The sequence below is a fragment of the Cavia porcellus genome, unplaced genomic scaffold (assembly GCF_034190915.1).
Source record: "Cavia porcellus strain 051 isolate PalLab524CR breed Dunkin Hartley unplaced genomic scaffold, mCavPor4.1 scaffold_14, whole genome shotgun sequence".
NCBI lineage: Eukaryota > Metazoa > Chordata > Mammalia > Rodentia > Caviidae > Cavia > Cavia porcellus.
This window is the reverse complement of record NW_026947497.1, coordinates 17,225,352-17,246,669: the sequence shown is the minus strand read 5'-3', so window position 1 is coordinate 17,246,669 and position 21,318 is coordinate 17,225,352. Positions and strand designations below refer to the sequence as shown.

Genomic DNA, 21,318 nt, shown 5'->3' with positions numbered 1-21,318 from the left:
ATCTCTAATAAACTAAAGAGACAAGCTCTTGGGGCAAACTCAAACCCAAACTCAAACCCACTTAGCGGACATCTCTGAAAAGTAGTCATTTCCTAAAGAGGACTCAGTACTAGTAACATAAATATGCGGTCAGAAAAAGACTTGTTAGATGTAGCACTTCCTGCTTCTGTAATGGCTGTATCTCCATAAAAAATGAGACAAGAAAGGCAAGGAATGCAGTACTGACTACCTCAGACACTTAAAAGTTCCTCACTTGACCCTGAGTGTTCTGCTCAGCTAGCAGAAGTTCTAACTCTGATAAAGGCCGTAAGTTTACAATTCAGTGAAGAACAAAAAGTCAATATTTATACAAATTCAAAATTCAAAACTGGTTGACCCAGCTACAAAAGAAGCTGCTCAAGGTTCCCATTTCAGATCCTCCTGATCTGGGAAGGATCCTTTGACTGTAGTCAACCAAAATATTTCTCAGTCAAAAATCAAATCAGCCCTCTCCCATAGGTCAGTTTTTTCCACCAGGATGGTTACAATTAGATAATGGTAAATTGTTCCTTCCTGGTTCTAGTCAATAAAAAATTATTAAGTCTTTACATCAAAATTTAAAACGCGGGAAGAGCAAGACACTAAAATTATTCATTAAAAAAGAGACTTTCTAAGACAACCAACAGATAGTTAAAACATGTGAGCTCTGCTAAAAGAATAATCTTCTTAACCAGACTGCAGCCCCCCAGGTATACAGAAACACAGAAAATACCCTAGAGAAGTTTAGCAGTTTTATCTTACTCATATGTCAAACAGTAAGGGACTCCAGTGCCTATTGGTCTATGTAAATACTTTGATTAACTGGACTGAGGCACTTCCTTATAAAAAAACAAAACAAAACAAAACAAAACAGAAGAGGTGGTAATGATTTTGGTCTCAAGAATCACCTTCATATTTGAACTTCTATGAGATTTCAGAGTGATAATGGGCCTTCTTTTAAAACAACAGTCACACAGGGTATCTCCAAGGCACTGTGTACTATCACCTTCATTGGGCATGGAGACCACAACCATTAAGAATGGCAAAAATATTAAATGAGATCTGAAGAAATACCTTCACACGATGGCTCAAGAAACCCCCTATAGTGGGCTCACCTACTATTTTTAGCTCTTCTCAAAGTAAGAAATACACCTCCAATTCAATTCAAACAGGGATCAAGCTGTTTAAAATGCTTTATAGATGCCCATTTTTCACTAATAATTTTCTCTTTGATAGAGAAACAGTTGCCTTCCTAAAAGAGGTCACCTCACTGGCTAAATTCCATCAGACTCCTCAATAGCTAACAAAAGTTCAACCTAAAGCAAAAGGAAATTTTATATTCCACCCTAAAGATTAAGTACTGGTAAAATCTCTTCCCCCATTGTCTCTTTCTCTAGGACCAATTTGAAAAGGAAATGCTGTCAAGGTAGCAGACCTGGACTCTCGGATACACCACTTTTGATGCAAGCCATGGAAACCAGACTGTTGCTGAGTACAAGTAACCATTCAAATACTCCTATGAACTCAGAGAAGACTTAAAGTTCTTGTTCAAAAAGAAAGCAAAGTCTTCTGAAAATAATCTATGAAGTTATGCTTATGTCTTTTACTAATTACTTTACCACTTAAGGAGAGTATAATTACTTTCTAGTGTGGGCAGAAGAATATGCAGTTATTACCACAAATGTTTTACTAGATATGTGTCCTGCTCCCCTGGTCAAATCATTAGGACTTCTTTGGTGGGTATCCTCACTTCAAGGATATGATTAACATAAGCTACAAGAGCTGGGGACATAGCTCAGTGGCATAACCTCCTGCCTAGCAAGTCTGTGTCATGAGTTCTATTCTTGGTACCAAAAGAAAAAGAGAAAAGAAAAGCTACAAGTTTACATTGACAAGATATAAAAAAGCTCAGTGGTTCATAGGTTAGCCCACCATTACAAGGTAGCTGAGTAGCTAATAAATTCCACAGTCAATGATTATAGAAATAATCAATTTTTTTCTAAAAATGTCACTAAAGCCTTTGTACAAACTCTAGTAAAACCCCTACTAAGTAAGGGTCCTATCATGAGAGCTACCCATCATAGGTATCAAATGGCTACGTTCAGATATGAAATGATTATATGTGGTTAACTCCCACTATAAGACAACTTAATAAAAAGTCTTCCTTATGCTAGAAACAACAAGAAAACCACTCCTATCCATTGGCTTAATTCTAATTCTACTAAATACTTAAGATGGATACTCCCAAAGCAGTGGATACTCACCAAAACTTTACAAGTCAAGACTGGCTTATAATGGACTAGTTTAATCAACCTAAAATTAGATAAAAGCCCTTAAAGACACACATTGTCCCTGTGAAACCAATTTGTGGCCCAGCTATACCCTGGATGGATAGAAAGATGCACAGTGGGATTTGTGTGATTACAAGGCAAAAAGTCAAAAATATCAAGAAACCTACAAACATCCCATCCATGACATCAATGGTCTAAGTACATTTCACTAATATGATCATTTGGCTTCTATCTTTGTCCCATCCCTAGGATTAGGAGATGTCATTCAACACATCAAGGCCTTGGCTGACTACATTCAATGGGCCTTAAACTACATGTTAATTGGTCTCTCTCTCCTACAGAAGTAAAATTAATAAGGCAAGCTATCCTCCAAAATCAGCTGGTATTAAACATTCTAATACTAGCACAAGAAGGTGTTATACAATGTTGTTTGAAACTTCCTGGTCTTTCTATTAATATCTTGATGGTTATTCAAGATTCTAAATGACAGGTTATTGCTGTGTCAGACTCTAAAATTCCCTAGACCTTCTCCTTCCCCTCTTGTGGCAAGCTACTATTGGATTCTTTTGGTGGAAACGTCTGCTAGTTATATTAGTGATAGTGTTGTTGATATTATTTGGCCCACTGTGGGGCACAGGCGCTCAACACACCCCGCCCGGGACGATAAGACCACATCAGCTTCCGCAATGCGTTACGTCCCTCTCTAAACTAGCCACCCCGTGCGCACCTCGTGCTCACTCCGTATTCGCCCCATGCTGACTCTGTGGCAACCCCTGATTGGCCACAGCTGGGTATAGTAGCCAGAGCCTGCGTCCCATTCCCGCCCTGCTTCCTCGTGGCAGCCTGTGATTGGTCACGGCCGAATATATAAACCAGAGACCACGTAAATAAAGCGGCAGTTCCTGTTACCCACAAGAGCATCCTCTGTCTCATTGGGGGGCTGCGCTGGTCAGCCCACACATAAAAATATCTTTGACATTGTTTCCTCCAGACTGAAAGCTATACACTAACCCAAAACAAGAATGCCTGGCATCTATTGAGGGTCTTTAGATAGACCCTGTAGAGAGTATTCCTGACTGCCAATCACAACTATACCCCCTTTCAACCAAAAATACATAGACTGGTCATCACCCCTAACCCCCTCACAACAGTTAGGGAAAACACTTCAGAGAGGGAAATATTATAAACAACTAAGTTATGTAAAAATATTATAGGTAGTCAGACAGGATTAGGCCTTCAGGGAATCAGTAAAAAAGATGAAAACACATTACAACTGTGGTTACAGACGCATCTGTCAAAGAGCAGGTCTCAAGGTGAAAACAAAATGGCCAGGCCTGCATGTCTCCCAAATGTGGAAGACAACACCAGTGACTCCCTTTCAATCCAAAATAATTTCTGTGACTTTGATTACTTGGAGACTCATTTCCTTATACTGATACGTAAAAAGCTGGCTAGGGTATTTCCTTCTCTCTTCAGTTGGCTCTAAGCATTGCAAATAAGGCTAGCCGAGGTGCTAATATGCAATCTCTATAGCCAACAGACAGTCCTGTTTCCTTGCATAGTGTTCTCCAGTACAATACAGTTATATACAGGACTGAGCATGCAAGATGTTAGAGCCAATAGCTCCAGGAATGTCAACCAGGTACAAGCCTCAAGAGGAAGAGGCTATGACTCCCCAGCGCACAGGAGTTTGCATATCACAAACTGAATCACAGGAGTTTGCATATCACAAACTGAATCGAGAGCCTCCCACAACAATTCCATTACTACCCTAATTGGATTATGTAAATTGAGCCTTCCACATATCTTTATCTCAGCAATTTACAGAGATGCAATTCTTGCACCTGGCCAGCCAGTTCAAGTTACTCACATAATTCCCGCCATCCTCACTGTCACTCATCCCTGAGCCACCCCCTTTCTTCACAAGATAATAAATTCTGGGAGAGGCCCAGGAGCAGGGCCTTTGTCCGCATGTCCTCACGGGGGTTGGATTTAGGACCCCCGGGCTGCCCTTGACTTGGAATATGTCTTGGTGTTTTTACTCTTGCTGTGGGTTGTATTGGTGGTGGTAGATTGAAATTAACTTGCTGGGATTCCAATAACATCTCAAAGGGATTACAAATATAAGCTTTTGGATTGTGAGGAAACCTAGAAAAAGGATTACAGTACTTGGATGACTGAACTCTCTTTGGGTTTACAATACCAAAGAGATAATCAATAAATTAGATGATACTGTGAATGATATCACACAATCCAATAAGTCTAGCTAGACATCAATCACCCAAGTGGGAGGACCTTTTGATTCATTCCTTCCTAGAAAGGTCCTTGTTCTTTCCATTTTGTACATGACTTGTTTCCCCATTAGAGCAATATTACCTAAGTGACTGTACTTGTAATCTCATTGGTTGATCATTTGCTCTGTGAAGTGGGGTCCATAGCAATCCACTTTGGGGTTTCCCGCTGTCTCTCAGGAGTTCTCTGTCAATAACTTTTTCCTACTCTTAACCTCCATTGTTCCTTAAAATTCATTCTTTGATATTAGGAAACATGAACTTGGCGTGTCTGACATCTAACAAGTTAATAGTTACATTATTTGCCCTATGTATATTTATCACTTGGTTGTGGTAATGATTTTAATATACAGTTGGATTTGGTTTGCCCTTATATTTTAATAATTTTTGTTTCTATATTCATAAATATTAGACTAATTTCCTTGCTTTTTTGTGGCAAAAGCACATAATACATATCATATGAACTCCTTTCAAATGTACCGCTTAATAATTACAAATATATTTAGACCTTCGTGAAACAGATCAGAACTCTTTGAACTTATAAAACTGTACTTCTATATCCTTTAAATGACTCTCCCTTTTTCTACTCTATCCAGCTTCTGGTTAGCACTATTCTGCTTTCTGTTCCTATGACTATGACTTTAAATACTTCATATAAATGGAATTACGGATTATTTTTTGTCACTGGTTTATTTCACTTAATGTCCTCACAGTTCATCTATGCTGTAGCATGTGACAGGATTTATCTCCTCATAAAGTTAACATTCTCTGGTTTACATATAGGAAAATTTCCCTATCCACTCAACTGTCAGAAGTGGGTTGCTTCCATCTTGATTGCTGTGAAATAGTTCTCCTGTAAAACATGAGTACGAAAACGTCTGTAATTTGGTGATGGCACTATCTGGCTTTGGTATTAGGGTGCTGGAGTCCCAAAGTTAGGAGATTTTACTTCACTTGTATTTTTGGAGAGAGTTTGACAAAGACTGGTATAAATTCTTCATAAAATGTTTGATAGAATTCACTAAAACTTTGTCTGGTCTTGGGATTTTGTTGGAAGATTTTGATTATTAATCCAGTATCTTTACTTATTGTCCTGTTGAGATTTTTTATCTAAGTTACCTAATTTGTTGGTATGTAATTATTCATATTATTCTCATAATTTTTCAATTTCTGTAAGATGAATAGTGATCTATCTACTTAGTTCTGTATTTTAGTTCTATTTCTGTATTTGGTCATCTTTTCAAAGAATCAGCCTCTGGTTTCACTGATTTTTTTTGGTCACTTTCATTTACATTAATGCACATTTTTACTATGTATTCTCTTCTGATAGCTCATAGCTTTCTTTCCTTTTCCTACATCCTCAAAGTGTGAAGTTAGGTACTTAATTTGATACCCTCTTTTCAAATATTTTTAGCTATAAGCACTCTACACACTGTCTTCACTGCAATTAAAAAATTTTCCTATATTTCATTTTTATATATCTTTATTTTTTTAAGGATATCTTCTGTGACCTACTGGTTGTTTAAGAGTATGTTAAATTTCCAAATCTTTCCAGTGTTTTTTGTGAGATTCCTTCCACTTCCATTTGACTATGGTCAAAGAAGATCCTGTGTATGATTTCAATAGCTTTAAACTTAACTTGTAGGTAGCCCAATATGGTTTATCTTGGAGACCATCCCAGATATACTTGAGAACATGTATTCTACAGCTCTTAGATGGAAAGTTTCATAGATGTTAGTTAGGTCCAGATCCTCTATTTTCTTACTGATTTTGTCTAAATATTTTCATTATTAAAGGGAGGGTAGTGAGGTGTTAATTTTTTTGCTAAAGTCTATTTCACTCTATTTCTGATACTTCATGTATTTTGCTTCAGCATTTGCTTGGCTCTTGGAAACCTATGATTGTTTTCCTTAGTTCTAACAAAAGCACTTCAGATGTTTTTTGCTTATTTTCCATTTTCTGTAGAAAGATGGGAACATAGGAGTTGCTATTCCACAACTTTGAAAGTGGGTCACCCAATATGACTTTTTAACAATTCTCTAGAACAGAAAACAAAACAAACACAAAATGGGGCATATTTATAGATATGAAGAAAAAAACTGAGCTTTACAGTAGACACATGATGCTCCATTTTCTATATCTGTCTTTTCTCTTCCATGTTGACCCTTGAGTAATCCTGAGGAATTACAGAGCCTCAAAAAGTGCGATTTGAAAAAGACTGCTGTAAGTCATTAAAATTCCTTGGTATTTATGCCCATAATGTCTGTGATGATGTCAGAAATACTTAAATAATTATCTCTTGCTTATTTTTGGACTTGTTTTTAAAAAGCTTGTAACTTCTAGGTAATGTGTTTTCAGTAACAGTTGGTAAATACGGATACACAGGAAGAATAAAATTATCTGTGATCTCATCTCCCAGGGATATTTGCTGATATTTCTCACATCTGTAAAGTAACTGTCATTCTGACCAATATTTTCTTTGTCTCAATTACTACAATGGTATCCATTTAGTTACTTTAGGTCACATCCATGTTTCTATCTGTTTGGAAGTATTAAGTAATAGGTCATGTCTTTTGTTATATGTGTTATTATAAAACAGGTCGTGTCTTGTATTAAACTTTGAATTCAATCCTCAGTGACTATAATCCAACACAATTTCACAGAACAAATAACAGGTTGGTTGCCTAGTTGATATGTATAATAAGAGTTCAAGGCTGCAAGTTTCAACATCTTCTCATCCACACCTACCTGGTAAACTTTGCTCAATTTAAACTTTAAAAAGCAACAAGATGGCTTCTTTCAGGTCAAGTCTGTATATGTATGGTAGAGGGTGAGGATGGGTAGTTTTCTCATAACTTGTTCTGCTCAGCCTTCCAAAGTTTCAAATTACTGAGCACAATCACAGCGGTCAGTGACAGAGCTTGAAAACTTCATTGCTGTTTCAGATATATTCAGTCAGTACCTGTAATCAGTTGGATAGCTACTGTATCTCTTATCTTTTATGGCTCCTCAAACAATACTTCACTCATCTTAGGTAATCAAAAATATTTTACTGAAATTAAGAAAGGGAGTAGGTAAAATGGAATAGATTAACACATATCTATTTTTTTCACGTATCTATTATTAGTAGGTGGGAAAATCTCAACAACTATCCATGCCAAGAGTGGTAGATCCATAGTCTTAGATTCTGGGGGCTTTATTACAATATTGTGTTCTAAAAGATAATTTGATAAGCATTTTTTGACTAGGATTTTGATAATGGTAATAAAATATAATAGAATAAATATTGCTATTCTTCAATTCTCAAGACACTGAGGGATTGTAATGGCAGCCAAGATGGTAAAAAAAAAAAAAAAAAAGCTTCCTGAAAGAATACTTAATATCATAATGAGGAGAACTAACATATAATGTAACATATAGATGCTACCAGCTATTATGCCAAGAAAGTTCCAGTGCTTTTTGAATTGATGATAATGACAACCAGTCTAATATATAGGTGACTGTTATGAAATGTACAAAGAATAACCGGTGCTAAAGAAAGGTAAAAAACTGTGAAATAACTATTTCACTCTTGTGATTTTGAGAAATTAGCCCTTTTTTTCCAAGAAGAAAGCATGAGAAAGGTTAAACATTAAGTTTTTGCAACTAGAAATTTTAGAAATACCAACAACAAAGAAATCAGCGTGAATTGTAGTGAAGAGAACTATGAAGATGGCCCTTAAGCTGGGTGCCAAAGGACGAGTCGGATGTATGGGCAGATAAAACATCACAATTTAATCAGAACAACATGCAATAAGCAGAGAAATCGAGAAGGTTAGTGCAAGCATAAACAAAGCAACATAGGTGGTATTTGGAATGTCAAGATAAAGAAGATATAAGCCACAACTTGATTTTGATAGTATAGACATTCCTCATTTAATAACCAAGTTCGGCTCCTACTCCTCTAAGTCATTAAATAAGAAACTGTGTATATTGTGTATAGTACAATATACATTCAAAACAAAGAAATCTCTAACTTGATGTCTTTGCTTTTATTTGCATAACTCTTGCATGCAGCAGTGTATAACATAAAACTGCAGTACCTATAATCAGCAAAAACCACAATACTGTATAAACAAGGCGTAAAACCACAATACTGTATAAACAAGAAAAAGGCACAGAGGCTCTATCACCAATATATACACAACTGTACAAAACAAAAATGTTGGATCTTAAGTCTGACTGGCAGGTCATGAATCCAAATAGTGTGCCTAGATCATAAATCAAAACAGTTGTTACTCAGGTGGGTTAAGTGGAAACATCTGTGCAACTTTCAAAGCAAACTACCAAGGGATGCAAAGTAGTTATGGATAGAAAAAAAAAAAAAAAGGATCAAAAGAAGAAATAACTGTACCAATCAACAGAGTTCTGGTTAGGACAGGTACCCAGTTTGAAAAGATAAAGGCACGAAAAAGATGACCTACCACAAACATTTTTCTTTTGGATCAAAATTAACTTCTCTATGACTGGAAAGGGTACTCCATAAAATTAATGTCTAGGATGAAGATAACGATGCTTGCTTGCTTTTGTCGTGCCGAGGATCAAAGCTATGGCTGCTCTGTCACTGAGTTACAACCCCAACTCATTTTATTTTTCATTTTGAGGCAGGATTTTGGTAAGCTCCCCACGCTGGCCTCTGAACTTATCCTCAGGCCTTTGCTCCATGAGACGCTGGATTTAAAGGGCATTCCCTTCTCTATCCCCTGCTCCCTTTTCGCAAACAAGTCCCTCCCTAAAACTTTCTTCTTGAAATCTCTATTTTATGACTGAGAGACTTCAAACGCAAGTATTTTCAGGGGCCAAGCAGCAAAGCTAGTGATAAGGAAATAACAGATGGCAAAGACAGTGCTGAGCTAGAAAATGGTATTCTAATTAAGATTTTTAAAAACCGAAGGGCAAACAATTTATCATTTAAGCCAAACTGCTGCCAGATTATCATCTTGAGACTTCCGCATCTTCCGGACAGGCAGATTCATTTGCATATCCTGTCATTCCTATCCTATGACTTACAACACAGAAACGCCAACCTCATTTCCCATTTCCTCACTATTACTTATGGGTGGGGACCTGGGAGAAGTGTGCTGTGAGGAGTTCCACCCTCTCTAGTTTCTGCTACAGCTGTTTCTTCCTTGGAACAGCATCCTCTTTTTCTCAGCCAGTCCGGGTTATGGAGGAAGTCCCCGCGCGACACCACCCTTTGCTCAAACCCACGCAACTAGCACTTCCGGCCCGGGGCGGAAGTGGGCGGGCCCTCGCGGGCCGTGCTGGGCGGGGCGAGGGCCGTGGGCCGCAGGCGACGCCTGCGCGCTGGGCGGGGCGCATACGGGCCAGTTTCTTGGGCTCGGGGTGCAGCTGTCTTTGCAGTCGCTGTAGTTCAGGTTCCAGTGCTGCCGTCGCGGGCGCGCGCGCCTGAAGTGCTCGCGGGTGCTGGGGCGCAGCGAAATGGAGGCGGAAGGCCCCCAGGGTCCCCGGGAGCGGCGGGGTGAGGCGGTGGCTCAGAGGCCGGAGCAGAACCATGTGCAGCCGCAGCCCACGACCAACAGGCTTCCCAAACACACCTACTGGCTGGACCTCTGGCTCTTCATCTTTCTCGACATAGTGTTGTTTTTCTTCGTGTATCTTTTGCCCTGGTGAGTAACTGAATGCAGAGTCGAAGAGGTGGAAGGCTCGGAAACCCTTGAGTTGGGTTCTTCTGTGGGAGGCGGTGAGCACACAGCGTCCCAGGAGTTGATGTGGCCCTGATCACGTAGCTGCGGAGGGCAGAGCCAGGTAGAGGGCTGGGGAGCACTGCCTGCCAAGTTGTCCTCGGCATCTTCAGGGAGCCTCCAGGGGGCCGTGGAAATACTTGGCTGCATAAAAACAGCAGGGTTTGGGTTGCTGCGCCTCCTGGAAGTCGCCGGAGACCTATCTCCTGGCAGCTTTATTTTACCTACTGTTGGGATCCAATAGTAACCGCACAGTCAGGGTGTAGTTGAAGTTAAATGAGATAGTGATTCATCTAGAGGCGGTATGTAGCAGTTGTAAATAGTCATCTCAGGACGTGGTCATTTCATAACTATGAGAAGTTTATCAAACTTGAAATCGAAATCTGAACTTAAGTTCGTAGGCAGATGTTTGCCTTTCAGTGTTTCGGTATCTCTAAACTTCAACTTTGCCCAATTACTATGCCTGGAAACCCAGGACTCTTCTGCCTACCACTTACACACACACACACACCGAAGAATCCCACCTGATGAGATGAAATTCTACAGTGTGCTCATGTAAGATCTGTGCCCCCATTGTTGTTGCCACATTCTGAAAAGGGATAAAGAGCCAAAAGAAAGGGGAAAGAAGAGGAACAGGAAGAGGGACACAGGATAGAGATAAAGGGCAATTATTTCTTCTCTTTGAATTAAGAGAGACCAGGAGAGAAGCCCAAAGACAGAAAGACCCTCTGACAGAAAAGCTGTGCAGCCTGTTTCGATATTAAGCTCTCTTGGACTTTGGAATTGATATCCATGTACTGGAAGTTAACTCCTCCCAAACATCGTTCTCTTAAGTTAATTTTTTTTTTTTTTTGATAGGCAATTCCTGTCTTTTGCCCACAAAACTGTCCTACATTTTGTCAAAACTTGAGAGTATCTTACACTTCATTATTTCTGGTTTCTTGGATGGTATGGCAAATCAGGAGAAAAAGCTGAATGAGAGAATGGTGAAAGGGATGAGCATTTCTGTAAAATTCTCTTCCAAGACCACTGGTAAAGGGAGTTTCAATTTCTGCCACCCCACTTTGATAGGGACAGTGATTTTTCTTTTTCATGTTCTTCAAGTTAGAAAATAGAAGACTTGACAAAATAGTCGAGGCTTTTTTTTTTTTCTCTCATTATGTAAGTCATTTAGAAATAGAAAAATCAAAGGTTTCAGAGCTTGGTATAAAGTGTTAAAATAGGGAGATAAAAGGAAAGGAAATGTTGCTGATAAATACTCTTTTCTTGCAGACTGGTTTGCTATCTCAGGAAGTTGCCTCCTGGAATGAATTCTACAAATTTCTTGAATAAAGAAGATATGATTGTGCCATAGCAGATTTTCCAACTTCTAAAGGGACTGTCCTCACATTTAACATTTTAATGTATTGGAAAACGAGTAAATAGTGATCACATTTAGAATGGGGTCTGTTGGTTCATGTATAAAACTTTCCAAACATCTGTTGGCTTTACAAAAACTGGATGTAAAAGTATTTGTACTTAGATGTGTAGTATATTAAAAAATATGTTAATGTCTGTAACATTTTAAAGGTTGGCCAGTTTTTGATACAATATGGTGTACAAAGAGATGAAGTACTTACACATTCAAAAGCAGCTTAAAGGGATTTTGAAAGATGACAGGAAATGTTTTTAGATTGCATAAAGACTATAAATAACAAAAGCTATACAAAAAAATATGAGCCCACAGTGTATTGGCTCTGAAAGTTTAATTTTTAGATCAAGGCTTAGGAAATCATGTGTGGGTTATAGCTTGATACACAGACCTAGAGAAAACAGGAATCAGAATGTATGCTACCCCTTAATTCCTTTTAAACTCCTGAGTGCCCTAAAATAAGATTATTTCAAACCTGTTTCTTATTACTATTGTATTAAGTATGTGTGTAGCTGGAACATATTTTTATAATGCCTGCAACTTTGTTAAATATTTGAAAAATGTCAGCTCTGATACTTGCTCATTCAGCAGATACTGGAGCTCTGTTGCCCAAGCATTATTTTAGACACAGCAGGGAACATTCTTCCTACTTTCTCATTTGTTTTTTTCTAAAACTCTTACCTTATTCAGTAAGAACTTACATACCATCCCATTATGTACTCATGTGCTGAAAACATGTACCAGCTAAAAAAGTATTTTAAAAAATTTACATTCCAAGATGATCAGATGGTATTTTAACAGAAAAGCCACACACAAAGCAACTACTATAGAACCACTTGGGAAGCCAGTCCCTTTAGCACTAAAGGCTTTATATAACGAATATTAGAAATTGACTCCTTACTAAAACCAGTGCCGTTTGATATACATGAACTGTCTGAAATATTTAGGGGTTATTCCCTTCCCTATAAGACATGAGATCAAGTAAACTTTATAGTCTCATGATTCAAAATGGGTCTTACTACTAGAATCAAGCCTGGGATTGATTTTGGAGGATTTTATGGCCATAAAGCTAATTATATATTGTGGATGTTTCATGTACCTGAAGAGACTTTCTTGAAGGTGTGGTTGAACCTTCTAGTATTTCACTAAATAATTATGTGACTTATTTTTGTGCTACTTACTAATTATGTTGCCTAATAAATGTTTACTTATATAACTGAATTTGGTTTTATTGTGTATTATTGTTTGGTGATGAGTTTAGTATGACTAATAGTTTTCACGTATCTGTTAGGTCACAAAGACATCTGGTTCTCAGGCCTTCAGGTTTGGACTGGAACCACACTGCCAACTTTCCTGGTGTTGAGCCTATAATGGGAGCTCATAGGACCTATGAGCTTCAAAAATCACATGAGCCAGTCCTTCATACTACCTTTCTATATGAGTAATGTACAAAAATAGTGGAGTATGAGGGTTGAAACTCCCACATTAAACTATGTACCCTCTGAACTGCCATTTCTAGTGAACTGCTTACAGTGCCTGGTGCCTACATTTTAGAAAGGTGTAAATGGGACATGCAGAAAATTTGCAAATTTGGTAAAACAAAAACAGACATCATGAGTAACCAGTATGATTTTAATCTGATAAAATCTTTTAGAAATGTGTAAATGGAACACCCAGAAAATTTGCAAACTTGCTACAACAAAAACAGACATTGAGAGTACCCAGTATGATTTTAATCTGGTAAAACCTTTTTATCAGTTTCACATACTTGATTTCATACAAGTAAAATGACTTGTGATAATTAAATGAGTTGGGTTACAGCTATAAGGACAGTTTGGAGGGGCCTGTTAATTTGAAAGTCGGGATGTAAAGAGCTCCTAACAGCGAGGCTCTGAACAGCACAGGAACACATCTGGAGAGAGACCTGCATAATATTTACAGTAGTAAATACTACTGAATACAGAGTATTCAGTATCGATGATCCTTTGGACAAGGTCAAGCCAGGGCCACTGGGCCAAATCTGGCTTATTGGCTGTTTGAGTAGGAAGGCCTTTGATCTAAGTGGAGGTTTTACATTTTAAAATGACTGGAAAATATCAAAAGGCTTTCAGGACACGTGAAAATCATACGCAATTCAGATTCCAATGGGCATAAAGTTTTATTGGACATTAGGCATGTTTCTTTACCTACCATTGGTGGCTACTTTCAAAGACAAAGACAGAACTCTCGTGTTGCAGACATGGTCCACAAAGCCTAAGTCATTACTACCTCACTGTTAATGGAAAGTTTGTCTATTTCTCCAGCAGTTGAGCATTAGATTTTACTAGAGTTTTAATTTAGGAATATCTTGTGGAATTCTAAATACTTTGAACTTTCAATTGACTCACATTTCCTATAAAAATGAGAGGGAAATACAGTTCATGAATGCAAAGAAACATCCAACCATATTAAAATTCAGAACCAAAAGAAGGATTTCACATGAAAATATATTCTAAGTATTTTAAACATTGTAACAATTGTTGGTTACATTATTTAAAAAATTATAAGTTCATAATACATCTATAAAAGTAGGCACCCTAGAAGTAAAAATTTTATATGTGAATGATTAGTAAACATATATATTGAATCTGTAGGAGTGCTGAGTCAACAGAAAAATGGTCATCTCTAGTTTGGTACTAAAGTACATGATTCAGGAGCCTTTAATTAGATAGTACTTTTAGAAATTTGAAGAGATAATGACACTGGTTTAAGTACAGCAAATTATATGTTTCAAATAATATAGTTCCAACTGAACACTTGGACAAAATAGAAATTAAAATACAGAGGTTTTGGGAAACTATAAAAAATACTTGAAGCCAGTTTTTCTAGTATTTTACAATGTTATAAAAGCAGTAATTAAAAACATTGATATTTCAAATACAACTTTACAAACTACATTATTTACAAGACCACTACTTTAAAAACTTAAAAAATAAGCTTTCTTAAAAGATAAAATTTAGTGTTATTCAAGTATTTCTACCTTAAGAGAACAGTAATGATCACCAAGTCTTAGCTGGAGAAGGCTAGCAGATAGTTTTTTACAGGGGGGATAAAATTTGACCAAGGTTTCATAAATGGTAAGGTTAAACTTTTATAACCAATTATTTTCTATTTACTTAAAAGTATTCTTTTTAACCACTTACATTTTAGAATATTTTAATGCAATTTAAGGAACTGGTCAAAATACTAAATTTACTAGTTTAGTGATTCATGAAGTTCTATTTCTGAAGTCTACAAAGGAATGTAAAGAAAACTACAAAATTCTCAATTCTTTGGAGTAGGGATTATAAACCTTCTAAATTACAATTATTTTATCAGCATAGTACAAAATAAAATGATAACTAATGAAATAAGGCCATTAAAGTAAGTCATTTTCACTTATAAGTTCACCAGAATAATGCAAATTCCTTCAGTTTTTAAATACAGCCTTCTCCATGAAGGTAGTTGGTATAAAATTACCATTTGAGAAAAAGTGGGAAAGATGCCCAAATTAAACATTTCATCAAAATTCAAACCTCTATCGAAAGGCAGAACTTTATCCCAGAAACCCGTAATGGTTCCAGAAGATAAAATAAACTGACAACCTAACGAGCACAGAAGATTAGAGCAGAGAAATGCGGGCAGTTAACAGTGAGTCTCACTAGAGGGCCCGAGATTAATGCCTAACACTGAGTTTTAGCAGCCCAAAGTCATTCAAAATAAAACCTTTCACATTTCATATAAAGTAGGAAAAAATGTAACAAGATAAATAAATATACTAAAGTTAAGCTTACACGGTTGAAGTATTTATGAATACATAAAATACTCAAAGGCCTAGTTTATGTTAATTAGATATTCTGAAGATAAAAGTTCTAAGAACAAAGTTAGTTCTACCTGACCCCGACATTTTAATTTAAAAATTGTTATTAAGGCATTTTCCCCTAAGTGCTATCAAATTCATGGGTCAATTTTTTAGACACTTGAAGGGATCATACGTGGTAGACTATCACAGAAGTCAGGAACAAATGGGTGATGCCCTCTGCTGGTCACCCATTAGAAAGTGCTCTTCAAAAAGCCAATACTGCTTTAACTAGACACATGATCACCTGGCATTTTTCAAATAGCATAGTTTAACAATATATACACAAGTTCTGGTTGGCTTAATACTTATGGGTCTATTAGTTACTTAATAGGGGGTGGTTTTTATTTGAAAGTTACACATGGCAAATGAATTATATATTCTGATTTTGCACTTTTCATGGCATGCAAAAATACTCAAAGGAAATTTCTAAACCATCCATGAAATGAATTAAGTAAAACAAGTGTGTAAGACAGACAAGTGTGCATGCTCACACACTCCCACACACAAAATTAAAGTGATTAATTTTAGATTAATCAATTTTTAAAAGCCATGGGTTTTAATTTTAGGTATCACTAGGTTTGCCCAATGGATACACTACACTCTAAGAGCCTGTAGGGTAAGCTTGCTGATTTTATCACCTACCTATGACAGTGTAGGCTGGGTTTATGTCCTTGTTCAGCAGGGCGGCTTGAACCGAGACTGCTATGTAACACAGGTCCAACCTGTCTTTCACTCTGCGCTAGTGAATTATTAGAGCTGTCACTGCTTTCTGGAAAACAGAGTTTGGGCCTCTGATGGTATTTCAATCTGTACGTGTCAGTCATACAGTTATCAACCGAAAAATAGGTAGTTAGTGAAACTGGCTCATCTGGGCTCACTGAACCGGAGCCTCGTTCTGGCTGGCAAAGTGCATCAACAGCGGCGCCTGAGCTTCCCGGAAACTTGCTACTTGAAGCTGAAGAGCTGGCGGGGTAGTTTTGTGGGATGCCAACAGGCTGTTTAACTTGAATTGTTCCTTTACATCTTTCACCACTCACGTGTGTACTTGCTTCTAAGTTTGGTTCTGAAGGCGTCCTTAAGTTATGCTTTGGAAGACCGGAAGAAGTGGTTTTAATAAACACATCTGGCAGTTTGACATCAGATACAGAGTCACTTTGCTCTGGCTGTGGCATACTGAGTGTAGCGTATTTCTTTGGTGGCAAGGGAGGTGGCAGATTTGGGCAAATAAAATTTGGCATCTGACAACCTTCCGATCTGCAAGCTGAGTGAATTATATGTTCCCTGGATAGAGAGTTCACAGAGTGACTTCGTTCCATCATATGTTGCTGTGGGGGGAGGGGAGAAGGTGAAGTTTCTGGCTTTAACCCAACAGTTCTCAAATGTGAAGAGCACGATGGAGATGGTGAGATTATTTCATTTCTGTCCATGCGCGCTGCAGGTGCAGAACTGTCATCACTATGAAAAGGCAAACCTGGTCTCTCAGAATTTTCTTTAGTAAGCCGTTCAGAAAATCTGCATCCATTTGGTCTTTCAAATTTCTGTTCATCTGATTGGTAGACATGGTCTCCTGCAGTGTGTTCCTTGAGTACTTGTAGGCTGGATGAAGGAAATAACTTTCCACCGATTTCATGGATATCTGGCCTGAAAGATGAAAATAAAAGACAAAGATAAAACACCATATAGAGACATGTGAAACTGGAGGAAAACAGACCTTTTTAGTTTGATTTTCCCAATATATGGGAGAGGCGGTGGTAGTGGTGGAGGAGGAAGAGAAAGAGGAGGAGGAGGAGGAGGAGGAGAAAGAAGATTTGTTAAGATTATATTAACTTCCTTTTTTAAAATTTTATTTTAAAAAGAAAAAACGAAATTTTAATAATTAGAGGGTAACAATGTATGTACATTGGGTATTGTTATCTTCAAATCAGTTAGAGTACAAGACACTTATATTTAATCATCTGAACAATACTAGCACAAACCTTTCTCCTCAATGAACTCAGAGAAATTATTATAAATATCTTAACTATCTTTTATATATAGTTTCTTTCAGCTTCTCACACTAGTGAGACAATTTAATGCTTCCATGTGTCTGATTTATTTCACTTAAGACTAGTATTCATTTTCCTATAAAAGTCTCAAGTTCATCCTTCTTTATGGCTGAGTAGTATTCCATTGTACAAAGATAACCACATCTTTTTTATCCATTCCTCAGTTGATGGGCATTTACATTGTTTCCAAGATTTAACTATTACAAATTGTGCTGCTATGAACATGGGTACACATGTATCTCTTGTGATATGTTTTTAATTCTTCTGGGAATATGACCAGAAAGGGAATAGCTGGGTCAAATGAGACCTCCAATTCTAGTTTCTTAAGGAATCTCCACACTGATTTCCATAGTGATTGTGCCAATCTGCACTGCCACCAACTGTGGAGAAGGTTCCTTTTTTCCACAGCCCCTCCAGCATTTGTTATTGGTTGATTTCTTAAAAACAGTATTCTTTCTGGGGTGAGGTTGAATCTTAGTGTTGCTTTAATAGACTAACTTCTAAGATGAAGATAAATGATAGTATGTTACAAATTATATTTCTCATACGAGCACCCTATTTTTCTACTACAAATCACATGAACTTCAATTAGAGCATAATGGTTTGGCTAGATAAGTAAAATCTAATAAATTGGCTAGATCAATAAAATCTGACCCCCACTGCTTCAAGTACATTACTTAATCTACAGCTCAATTTTTAAAAAGTAAAATACAGTAGTCCCCCCATTACCCATGGTATTAGTTATGCATGGTCTACTGAAGTCTGAAAATGTTAAACGGAATTTTTTGGTTGTGGTACTGGGAAATATACCTTTAGTCTTCACACTGAGCTACATTCCTATCCCGTTTTTTAGTTTTTGAGGCAAGGTCTAAACTGTTAAGTTGCTCAGGCTAGGATTGAACTTGTGATCTTCCTGCCTTAGCCTGCCAGAGTTGCTGTGATTACAGGCTTGCACCTGAGCCCAGATATTAAGCAGAAAGTTCCTAAGATGAACATTTCATGAGTTTTGAATTGTACACCACTATTCTAAGTATGAAGAAATCTCATTTGTTCTTCCTAGGATGTAAATCATTCCTCTGCCCAGGTTATCTACATTGCTTCCAATATCCACCAATTTAGTCTCTGTGATTAGAACCACTGTTATTGTAATTATATCACAGTATCTACAAGAAATCATATTTCACTTAACAGTGGCCCTAAGGCATCAGCATAGTGATGCTGGCAACTCCAATATCCCTTCCGCCTGTACCTCCTACCTGCCTCGTAAGAATGCTGTGAGTATTAGAACAATCCAGTACTGACCTGCACCTGCAGGGACTTTGCAGGCCCTTTACTCTGAGGTCCACATTCTACGAATGATTCCCAAGAAACAGATACAAAATACCATAGACCTACTAATTTTTATATTTATGCCCCCCCCTATAGAGAGTTCCTATAATACATAATACATTTAGGAAAAATGGTTTCAAAATTTCCAAATATCTACGATTACCTTTTAGGATTTTTTATATGTAGATGTGGCTCTGAATGGAGCTCATGAAATTTATAGCCTGCTTCCAAGTCCTTAAATTCTTTTCCATAACCTGGGACAGGGAGAAGGGGAAAAGAGGAGGAAAACAAAATTATTGAAATGATGTTACATGATTAGATAACTTACATTTACATGAAGTTTTCCATATACATGTAATTCTTACCCAATTAAAAAAAATGAATTCTTCAAGACTTAACTAAAAATAACATGTCCATAAGCTCAGTGGTTCTCACTTTATCTCACTCGAGGGTTCAGGACAGTGCTGTTCCTACTGGGTCACACAGCACTACACATTTCCCCATAGCTGGAGGGAAATCTTGTTGGGAGCCGCAGCCCCGAGCCCGGTCGCCTCACTTGGCGGACGTGAGGCCTGTAGTAAAGAGTAAAGCCTGAGGTAGATTACCCCTCCCATCGAGCACGTTAGTTTCCTGCTTACCGCGTAAGCAACCCGCTCAACAATATAGTCTGCCTGGCAACTGATGATGTTAGCCAATCAGCTTGCCTTGCTTACTTTAACATGATTGGACACTATATCCGTATATATACTGGTGCCACCCCTGGGGGGGAAGAAGAAGCCCGGAAGTAGAAGCCCAGAAGGAGCCGCGGGGAGCGGACCAAAGGAGGCTTCGGCTGGGAGCGATCCCAGGGCAGGCTGTACGGAGAAGGAAAATAAAAGAAAAGGTTGTCCACTGCCAGACTTTGTCGTGTGTCCTTCCTGCCGGCCAGGAGCGACATCGACATTTGGTGGCCCGTACGGGGACTGATCACCCCCGAGACGTGACAGCGGACAACGCTCCAGTACAGAGCTGCAAGACAGGTGAGTTGGGGATAAGCCTGGGCTCTGGGTGGCGCGCACCTACAGGGCTTTTAGACTCCCCTCAGGCTCACGCGTAAGTGGCGGATTCCTTGGGCCTCACGCGGTGAGTAACATATTAAAAAATGGGAAACATGCTAGGTAGCAACACTAAGAGCGAGGGTGGTTGTGGAGAAAGCTCTCAAGAGCTTACAAAAGTACGCAGGGTATTTGAGCAGGCCCAGTCAGGGAGCTCCCGAGAGGGGCCCGTCAAGGGGAACAAAGATGCTAAGGAGGAGGACGGGGCTCTAGCCTCGGAGTCGTCTGACTCCGAGGACGAGGGAAAGTTGAATGGCAAGGAGGCCAAAGAGACCAGCTGTCAGGAGCCTAAGTCGCTCGATAAGGAGTCGCAGGGTTCTTTCCCAGCGTTGCGCCGTGAATTGCGCTCCGCTCAACTTGGTCTGTGGAGGAGTAGAGAGCTCCTGAGCGCTCCCCGGCGCGAGAGGGAGGCGAAGCCTTCCGCCCCACCTTGGGGGCTGTTCCCGGAGGCGATCCCTCGCCGCGAGGCGGCCGCCCGGGAGCTCCCTTCCCCTTTCGCCAGAACAGGAAGTGATGCACGGGCCCCCATTTTCCGCCCAATCACGGCCGCCGTCTTATGCTCCGCCGCCGGCGGGTCGGTATTTTTACAGGCGGCTTTGGCAGGGGGGACGCTTGTCTCATGAGGTACATCCACCTGGGATAGATAGTGGCCCCTACGGGATATTTCCTGTACAAGTAGCTATGGGCCAGGGACGCAATGTATGGGAGCCTTTTGAGATAAAGCAGATTAGAGAACTTAAAAATGCAGTTACAACCTTTGGGCCGACTGCGCCTTACACCATTGCCATGCTGGAGAATCTGTCTTCTGGGCCCCTCACCCCCGCGGACTGGATTCAGCTGGCAAAGGCGTGTCTGCCCTCGGGTAGTTACCTGGATTGGCGAGCCTGGTACGCAGAGTTCTCTGCAGAGCAGGCTGAGAGAAACGCCAGTCGGGGAAACCGGGGGTGGAACAAGGAAATGCTTATGGGAGAAGGTCGGCACGCTGATGATCAGACTCAGTTCCCCGGCGCTGTCTATGAACAAATCAACGCCATAGGGCTCCGCGCCTGGAAGCAGGTAAGTGGTGCCGGAACAGCCTCCTTGTGTCTTTCAAAAATAATTCAGGGTACCACAGAGCCATTTGTTGACTTTGTGGCCCGAATGCAAGATGCTGCCGATAAGATATTTTCTGATCCGGGAGTGGCTCGACCGCTGGTAAGGCAGCTGATTTTCGAG

General features: G+C 39.1%; 1 protein-coding gene across 1 annotated transcript in view; it reads right to left on the bottom strand.

Moving 5' to 3' along the window:
* Usp53 (ubiquitin specific peptidase 53) overlaps positions 1-21,318 on the bottom strand; it is a 103,909-nt gene that overhangs the window by 12,318 nt on the left and 70,273 nt on the right. Inside the window, exons 15-16 of the mRNA XM_063260711.1 lie at positions 19,173-19,263; positions 16,278-17,276 (exon numbers count right to left, since the gene is read on the bottom strand). Coding sequence (XP_063116781.1) covers positions 16,278-17,276; positions 19,173-19,263 — 1,090 coding nt within the window. The remainder of the gene's footprint in view (positions 1-16,277; positions 17,277-19,172; positions 19,264-21,318) is intronic.